We start from the raw sequence: 9296 nt of genomic DNA, 5'->3' as shown, positions 1-9296 counted from the left end.
ATCACAGCCCATCAGAAAATATCGTCTGACCACCAGACACTCTAATATCCACAATCTGGATAAAATATGAGGCTGAGAATAATTTTCCTCAGACATTCTGAAATACAGTAATTCAATTAAATAGATATGACCCAATGACAACAGAGAGTGACTTATTTGTCAGAATTTGCACATTTTGAACAAAATGATCATTCTGTCATTAGGTATTGATCACAACAGGATGTTGATGTGCTTCAAAGAGTGTTTTTTTTTTAATTTAATCATGTTTCACATTCAAAGTCAAGGTGCAGTTAAGGGCGCATATTCCAAAAAGACACCAACCTCAAGAAAGACAGAAAGACAGAAAGAAAGAAAGAAAGAAAGACAGAGAATAGTTTATTAAAAGTGGTCTCCAAATATTGTTTTAAGTAATAATGAATTCGTGGTTTCATTTAATTTGACAAAAATAAGAGATTTTTTCCCGTTTTTTTTTTTTTTTTTTTTTTGTTTACAAGAAAAGTTCGTGCCATCAGGGACTCGAAACCCAGTCAGACCAGAGGACCTGAAGCCATGGTCCACTTTGGATTTTAATCCAATACTGACACTTAGCGGCCAATGGACCGAACAGCGGCTGAGGTGTGACAGTTCTCAGTTACTTATGAAAGAAACCTGAGAGCTTTTGAGTGCTAGTGGAGTGAAAACCTGAAGCTTTTATTCTGCATGTGAAATCAAGACGCTGTTTTTTAATAGAATTTTATCAAATCTAATCACGACATGACGACGACCGGAAGTGCGCCACCAAAATAAAAACTAACCTAAATTTGCTCTCTATATTTTTTAATGTAGAATATTTAAGCAATAGTTAAAACGTGTTTTTTTAATAATAAATATGAAAAGCTACATGTAAACATTATTTACCAGTCATATACTTGTTTTTAAAGTAATCGCGCAAACGGAAGTTTTATTTTCCTATTCGAGGACGTCGCGGAGAGCGTCGCTCCGTCACGCGACGTCACATCCTCTTCGTGGAGTCTCCTTTTTTTTTTTTTTTTTTTTTTTTTTTTGTTTTCCCGGATCCGCCATTTCAGTTTTTGAAGTTAGTTGTCATCGCTGCGTGGCTCCGAGCTGCGAGTTTGTTGCTAAAAGAGGCGAGAGGCGGTGGACAGAGCCGAGCGGCGCCCCGCACTCCCCTGCACTGAACCGCGCAGCCCGCTGGTCCCCTCCTCCCGGACGCCGCCGAGCCTCCGTGCCCACACGGCCAGCCGCGGATGTCGCCTGTTCCCTGAACGAGCTCCAGGCGCTAAAGTTTGTGTATGAGTTGAAGGCTCGGCGGGCGGAGAACGGGAGGGAGAGCAGGGAAGGCCCCGGTGAAGCCTCGGTGGAGCCCCGGTGAAGCCCCGGTGAAGCCTCGGGCTTTGGAGCGGCGATCATGGCCGGAAATTTTGACGCGGACGACCGCAGCAGCTGGTACTGGGGTCGGCTGAGCAGGCAGGAGGCGGTGTCCCTGCTGCAGGGGCAGCGGCACGGCGTCTTCCTGGTGCGGGACTCCATCACCAGCCCCGGGGACTACGTGCTGTCGGTGTCGGAGAACTCCAAAGTCTCCCACTACATCATCAACAGCATCAGCAACAACCGACAATCCGGCCCAGGTAAGGGAGCGGGAGGTGGTGGAGGAGGAGGAGGGGGGCTGGGGTTGCTGGGGATGCTGGGGATGCTGATGTGACCGTTCTTGCATGACTTGCACCAAAAGGAGGTGCGCAGCAGTGGCTCCAGCTCCCCCCGTTCAGTGTGGGGGGCACACCGGGCCAGGCACTGGTGCATGATCCACATCTGAGTGATCGGGGCGGACGTTACACAACAGACCGTTTCAGGAGACCCCCGAGTGTGTGTGCTGCTGGGCGGTGGGAGTTTCTGTGTGAATGGAAGTTGTGGCCCTGGCTCATGGGCTGCCAGGTTTGCACAGACTTCGAACACACGTTACCTTTCCTGGGTTGATTTTTATATCTCCATGTAAGTATGTATTTTTTTTTTTTTTTTTTTTGCATAAAATCAGATCGATTTCCTTCTTTCCTGTTGAAGCAAACCTTTTAAGGGAGGGAAAATGGGGAGAATAAGGAAACGTATGCTTCCTGGTCATTCTGGAAATCACCACCAGCGTGCTTGTGTACACAAATAGAAAGGCCATATATGTAAAGGCAGATGGGGTGTGTTTCACATCGTCTTCCTCTTTCATCATTCGCTCATCTCTCACCAGGTCTGGCCCATCCCAGGTTCAGGATTGGTGACCAGGAGTTCGACGCGCTGCCCGCTCTGCTAGAGTTCTACAAGATCCACTACCTGGACACCACCACTTTAATAGAGCCCATAAACAGGTCCAGTCACCCCACGTTCATGAGCACTGGCGGAGGCCCCCCGCCGCGCCTGGAGGACGAGTATGTCCGGGCTCTCTTCGACTTTGCCGGCAACGACGAGGAGGACCTCCCTTTCAGGAAGGGCGACGTTCTCCGAGTCCTGGAGAAGCCGGAGGAGCAGTGGTGGAATGCCCAGAACTCTGAGGGCCGCACCGGGATGATCCCGGTGCCGTACGTGGAGAAGTACCGACCGGCTTCTCCCAGCTCGGCGGCGGGGCCCGGTGCGCCCGGGGCCCCGCCGCCCGGTATGGGTGTGCTGGGGAACTCTGACGGCTCCGCGGCCCAGTCCGGAGCCCCGCTGCTGGGAGACCCCAGCCAGTACGCCCAGCCCACCCCCCTCCCAAATCTCCAGAATGGACCTGTGTATGCCAGGGCCGTACAGAAGAGGGTGCCCAACGCCTACGACAAGACCGCCCTGGCTTTAGAGGTAAACCCAAACATGTAGGCTGGTTCTCTCTGACACATAAAGCAACTTATTTAGCACTCATGTGTTGAAAAACCTTCTCTTCTCTCTTAGCTTTTAGCTAATGCTCCTTCAATGACCAAGGCTGAAGGATATGTTGGTTTTTTTCTCTTTTTTTTTTTTAAATCTTTAATTCAACGTATGCATTTTGGAGATAAAAATGACTGAACTGACCATTCAGATTGAGCCACTCTGCACTAGAGTCCCACCTACTGTGTAGCCCTAAGTGTGGAGAAAGTTGAATGTTGTGACGGACAGACTTGAGCATCTTCTACTTACTTATCACAAGACTCAAGATCATTTCCATGCACTCACCTGGCAGTTTCTTGGTTATTACCTTAAAGTGAGAGTAGCAGGTGGAAGATTCTTCAGTTCACAGCAGACTATTTCTTTTTGCGTTGTGTCCTGGCCTTATTTTTAAACATGCTGCCACTCAGCAGTGATCCGTCCACCGAGCCGTCTCAGGAAATGGTTTTCTCTGCAGGCGAGGAGCCTTTAATTCAGAGCTCAGCTTGCTCGTTGTCATGACGAAGCTGACCAGTCAGAACAGTGGAAGAGGTGAAGAGTTTAACAGGATCGGTGCGTTAGCACCCCACCCAAGCCTCACTTTGGAGGTGGGAGCGTTCCTATGGCAACAAGAACCCGCTAAAACCTCAGCCTTCCTGATAATTTGTCTATTTATAGTCTAATGATTGTCAGGCGATGATTATTGATGCTCTTCACGTCCACACATTGAACTTTTGTCTTGCAGACGATATGTTTCGGTGGTTATTTTTCTCTTCAACAGAAGCTTGGTTTATATCATGAAGTGTTTCTCATGTAGAACTCAGAAATGTTCAAAAAATAGTATCATTGTGAATGATTTTTGATAAAACAGCATAGAAACCATGTGGTTGTGTTTCGTGCTCTTCATGTCCAGATATGTAATGCGTCGTTAAAGCGTGGCCTGTGCTCAGCGTCTGAAGCTGTTAAAGTGCCCGGACATGAGAGCGGAGGGCTCCCACGGAGCAGGTCACTGGGGGAAGGAAATAGTTTGTGTTTGGGAACAGGACCGTTTCCTCTCTGGTCTCTGTGTAGCGGGGAGTCCCACTGAGGCAGATCTGAGCGAGCCTCCCCGTTCCAGCGCCGAAGAAGACGGACCCGGATGGTTTCGAGCACTCCCACCTGTGGTGCACTTTACTGGCTTCCACCCGCATGAGGCGGCCTCTTTACTCTGCCCTAGTTGACCATTAGTGAGTCAGCATGGCGAAACTGCACAGTTAATAATTAGCTCATGTTTCCTCGTGTTGGAGAAGCTGCTGATTGTAAGGAGCTTTCTTTAGCTGAAGCAAGTCGAACTGAGCCTCTGTGAGGCCTTTTATTCTTCATTTCACCGATTATCTGCATTCAGAAAGATAAAGCTCTCCAGAATCACGAAGCTACAGATTTACATTAATGTAAAGTGTTAGATTCTTGCGAAGCTCAAAGTCAAGGAGGGTAGTTTGAGATAAATCCAGGGCAGATATTCATGTTGTCTGTCAGAGGGCGGATGAATGCAAATCGATTGAAAAGTTTATTGGCAATGTTTCATATGTTATTTCACGATATTTATCTGAATCATTTTATCGCCCAGACCGAGGTGCAAGTTAACATCCAAAAGCTTGATTTGATGTACCTTTGTGTTCCTCTGAGGAAGTGGTTTCATGCAGGATTTTTACAGAAATCACCTGCCAAAGTGCCCCTGCTGCCTTGTAGGATTACTATTGCAACAACACATCATCAGCAGGGTAAAACTAACCTGTCTCATGATGATCTAATCCAACCCCCGTTCCCTGTTAGTGGGTGAACAATCCAACGCTTGGTGAATTCTGCTTCACAATGATTGGAAAAGCCGACATCGGAGGATAAAAAAAAACGACGTCGCTATGAACGCTTGGCCGCCACAAGCCAGTTATCCCTGTGCATTTTGTCTTGTGACGACAAACTGCACTGGTTTTGTTGAAGGACATAATTTCATTTCCACCGTTTCAGATCTCAGAGCCACTCAGAGCAGGTGTTTCATATTTTAATCAAATACTTTCAAGCATGATGATTATATTTAGAAACACATCTTTGACACTTTAAAGACCTGACGGAGGGTTTGTCAGAGACAATAGGATGGTTTGATACACAAGGCTCTAATAAACAGCAGAAATATAGAAGCTGAGAATTACGTTTCTGACGTGTTTTAGCTTTTTGAGTCCCTAGAAATGACCTGCAAAGTGTGACGTTTTGAACAGAAGAAACAGGCTTTCTGTCGTACCAGGCATAGAGTGCAGAGTGTTTTTGTAGGTCAGTTTTTTTAAACTAAACTCCTCTTCATCCAAGTGTACATTCACGAGCATTTGCTGTACCAGAGATAAGTTGGGTCTACACTGCAAACAAAGCCGCCAATGTTTGAGCGTTTCTTTCAGTTGTGTTTCGATTGTTATCCCAAAATGGAAAAAATGTTCTGTCGCCCCTACAGGAAGGCGAACATCCTTCAGGACCACCGTCTGTCGTTTGACTTTGACTTGTGACCGATTCATGTCTTTTCAGAGTCACTCTGACGACATGGCTTTGAGGCTAATATTAGTTTGCTACGAGGTAGCTAGCTTTCATGGCGGCATTATTGATTTTTCAGCTCAGGTGTTGTGTTCTTAAGAAATCTCTTTTTTAACAAAATCACTGTCTTCTTTGAAATTTTTTCAATTTACTTGGTTTGGCAGACTGGACTGGAGCCTCCTCTGGCCCAACTTTGGCCCGTGGTTCTTATGTTTGACACCCCTATTTTAAAGCAGCAGTCTGACCTACAAACTGCAGTTTAATAGCGTCCCGAAGCAAAAACCAGGCGCACGAGCTGAGTCAGTTACCCACCGTCACTCCTCAACACCACCGCAAATCTGTCTCTTTAGGCTTCTTCCTTGTAAAGATCTGCAGCTCGTTGTCCTCTGTGATGCTCATCGAAATGCTAAAAACTCTTCAAAGGACACAAGATGATAGTTTGTTTTTTTTTAATTTCATGACCAACAACCTGAACCGGTTTGTTTTTTCAGTGTTTTCTGAAGCTTTTTTGCGTTCCCGTCAATATATGGGTCACCGATCGAGCTCTTCGGGTCATGTGACATGTAGATCTGTGTGAACGGTTAGCAAATAATTGATTAGGTGACCCAGTATGAATCGAAATATATGGTGTAGTATAAATCTCTAGGAACAACAATAACCACAAGAGGCAAATAAAGAGAAATTAAAATTCTTCATGTAAACGCTGAAAATCGCAATGATCTGATCTGAGGTATTGTCTAAACTGACCATAAAACTGCAAAGTCCCAGCAGAATATGACTGGGAGTCATGACACTCTGGATGCCACCATTGTTTTTAATACTCATGTGCACAGGCGTGAGCAGAGGAACTATTTACAACAGCCATGATGCTTGACTGATCTAAGTTGGTGGTTTTTACTGTACTGAGATTTAAAATTACATTTATTTGATGAGTTTTGACAGGTGTGATGCTGAAGTAGATTTCATCCCCCTCTACAATCAACATGAATCAGCAGATCCGAGGGGGCTGTATTTATTAACCCCTCCAGATCTCCCCTTGTTTAAAATACAAGGGAATAATGGAAAACAATGGGAGAAGAAAGTAGTTCCTCCGCTCGACGCTAAATCATTCAGCACGCTGCGGTTTATGGTCCAGAGGCAGTAACATGGCCGTGGTCACGTTCAGTGCTGCTGAATCAACTGCAACCATCAAACGTCATTCGAGGCGTCAGAAATACAGCCCAATGTAACAGTGTTCACTCAGATTCTCGTCTCCATTCAAATCACTCACATCTTTAAAGGCATCGATTTTATAATGTGGTTCACGTTGCGATTAACTGTTTCCACTGTGCCTTCATGCAGGTTAATGTTTGTCCAGTTAGATGGAGCTTCACTACACTGGATCCAGTTTCTCTTCATTATTTCATAATTACGTCGAACCTGGTGGCAACAAGTCAGAAAGCCAAAAAAAAAACCTCACTTAACGTCAGTTTTTATTGATGGTGTCATTGTGATGCCCGGTGACATTATTGCATGTTGGTTTGATATCATGAGGCACTAGCTGTCAAGCTCATTTGCTTTCATTGCTAATAGCGTTGATTTATGTTAATATCGTATGTGTTGAGAGAAATAGCAAAAATGTTATGTTGAATGCTGTGAAATGACTCAAACTGCTGGAATAAAATGATTAAAAAGGACTGAAACGTTGAAACTCTAAAAACAGTCCAACAGTTGCGAGTCGTAAACCTGATATTAGTCTGTTATAAATTCTAGTCAATAAAAGTCATAAGTACAGTATTAACAGCATGAAATTTTAATCCACTTTTATGAGCCGTCTTGTCTTTGTTTTAAAAATTGAAGCATATTTTTTGGTATTAAGTGACAAAGAAAATGTCTGAGTTGTGACTGTTGCAGACTTTCACTTTATGAAGGAGATCTAAAACCCTCTCTGTTTTACAATAATCATGTTGCGCTGTATTGGGTGGGTTTATTCCTGCAGCATCTCACAGCATGCCCACCCTCTCTCTCCCCCCCTCCGCAGGTGGGCGACATGGTGAAGGTGACCAAAATCAACGTGAACGGGCAGTGGGAGGGCGAATGTAAAGGCAAGCGGGGCCACTTCCCATTCACACACGTCAAACTGCTGGACCAGCACAACGCCGAGGACGAGCTCAGCTGAGAGCGGACCACCCGCGCCGCTTCCCTGGACACTAGTTATTAGGCCCTCACCCCCCCGTCCTACCCCCTCCTCCTCCTCCTCCTCCCATTCTGCACACACTGATCCCCACCCTCCTGTTTACCTGCACCGAACGCCCCCCCCCCCCTCTCCACACACCCTCCACCTGACAACGGAGTGTTTTTGTGGATTTTGACACCACCCTGTAGCCCCCCCCGAACCCCTCCTAAAGCTGTGGACACACTATCACCACCCACTCCTCAGGAGACACCCCTCACCCCCCCCATAGCTCAGCCACTTCCTCTTCCTGTGTCAGAGCCAGCAGATAAACCGCTCAGCGCTGCATTCATGTCTCCAAAAACACTCAAACAACTCTGCAGTTTCTGAACCGTTACTTAACTATATTTGTCTTTCATGACAGCGATGACACTTAAAGCTGAAGCTAGGAGCTGGTTAGCATGACAGTGGGTTGAATGCTGTGAATTAAAGCTAATAGAATGCAGAGAAACCACAAATTAAGACACTTGAAATACCATTTCATACCACAAGGTGGTGTAGTGAGTCACACACTAGTAGGTTCAACCAAATAAAGAAGCGGCGATTGATATCAGTGCCTCATTCACACAGCAAACAAAAAGTCGCTGTCTAGAGTATCATCACCCAACAAGCCGTACTCGCTGAGACTTTCAAGGTAATGTTTTTAAATTATTGAAATTCACAAATCACTTAAAATGTGAGAAAATATGTCATGACTTCACCATGAACTCATCACACCTGGCACGCCTGCTCTTGTAATTCCGCTTCCAACCACAACATGGCGTAATATATGGCGGAGTCTCGTTTGTCCCTGAATAATCGGCTTCAGTCATGCACCAGGGTCAACAGCAGCTTTTCTGAAATAATCTGACTTCTTAAACCGAGAGGTGTACTTCTGCTGTCACTACATGTTTTTTCACTGAACTGTCGGGAAATTATTTCAGTTTGACAATTATATAATGGAAGCAACAGCTACAGGCGTATCTGCTGAAATGTGACACTTGTAATATCGCTTCGCGCCTCAAGATGGTGCTGTGAGTCAGTCAACTAAAATAATGACTGACCCTCCGTCGAACTATTTACTAAGACTAAACCTGCGAAAAGCTTTGAAAAATGTGTTTCACAAACAGAAAGGGAGTTAACAGCAGCCATTACTTCACCTTAAAGACTTCTGTGTAACAAACTAATCCTGCAGTTCCACTGTGGACCACAAGGTGGTGCAGTGAGAAGGTAAAGTGTCCAGTTTGTTAGCACAGTCGCTCTGTTCTGGGTTCACATTGCATGATGGAGACCTAAGCTGAGGTCAGGGTGAGTTGTAGCTTATAAAAACCCACAGCTCTCCTCTCATTTTACGTGAATGCAGCATTATTTTTGCAGCCTTTTTAAAAGAATACTCTGAAGATTTTGGACCCACGCCCTATCCCGTTCATTTACACAGTGAGATAAGCTCATAAATACCTTTATTGTGTCCGTTTGTTCAGCCGCGCGCTCCCAGCTGTTAGCATCGTAGTTAGCTTAGGTCAACTGCCGGAGGTGAAGAGGAAACAGAGCCGGACTGACGAAAGTGGACAAAATACTCCTTCCAGTGGTCCAGGGGACGGCGTATTAGCACGTGAAGTAAATCCGAATGGTTATAAAACATTTTAAAAGACATGTTTTCTTTTTAACCCGTTTAAATAAAGTTTTGATG

At 45.4% G+C, this 9296-nt stretch overlaps 1 protein-coding gene across 1 annotated transcript; it reads left to right on the top strand.

Moving 5' to 3' along the window:
- Window positions 1–1042: 1042 nt before the first annotated feature.
- Window positions 1043–8929, top strand: crk (v-crk avian sarcoma virus CT10 oncogene homolog). The gene is made up of 3 exons (XM_030109405.1): window positions 1043–1628; window positions 2234–2817; window positions 7436–8929. The coding sequence occupies exons 1-3, from the start codon at window positions 1409–1411 to the stop codon at window positions 7571–7573; spliced, it is 942 nt and encodes a 313-aa protein (XP_029965265.1). The 5' UTR covers window positions 1043–1408; the 3' UTR covers window positions 7574–8929.
- Window positions 8930–9296: the final 367 nt, after the last annotated feature.

The sequence above is a fragment of the Salarias fasciatus genome, chromosome 14 (genome assembly GCF_902148845.1).
Source record: "Salarias fasciatus chromosome 14, fSalaFa1.1, whole genome shotgun sequence".
Lineage (NCBI taxonomy): Eukaryota > Metazoa > Chordata > Actinopteri > Blenniiformes > Blenniidae > Salarias > Salarias fasciatus.
The sequence above is the reverse complement of the archived record's forward strand: the minus strand, read 5'-3'. Positions and strand labels throughout refer to the sequence as shown.

Coding starts and splice junctions, on each gene's coding strand:
- crk (XM_030109405.1), top strand. CDS start 1,409: ATGGCCGGAAATTTTGACGCGGACGACCGCAGCAGCTGGTACTGGGGT. Junction 1,629..2,233: donor CAACCGACAATCCGGCCCAG/GTAAGGGAGCGG, acceptor ATCTCTCACCAG/GTCTGGCCCATCCCAGGTTC. Junction 2,818..7,435: donor AGACCGCCCTGGCTTTAGAG/GTAAACCCAAAC, acceptor CCCCCTCCGCAG/GTGGGCGACATGGTGAAGGT.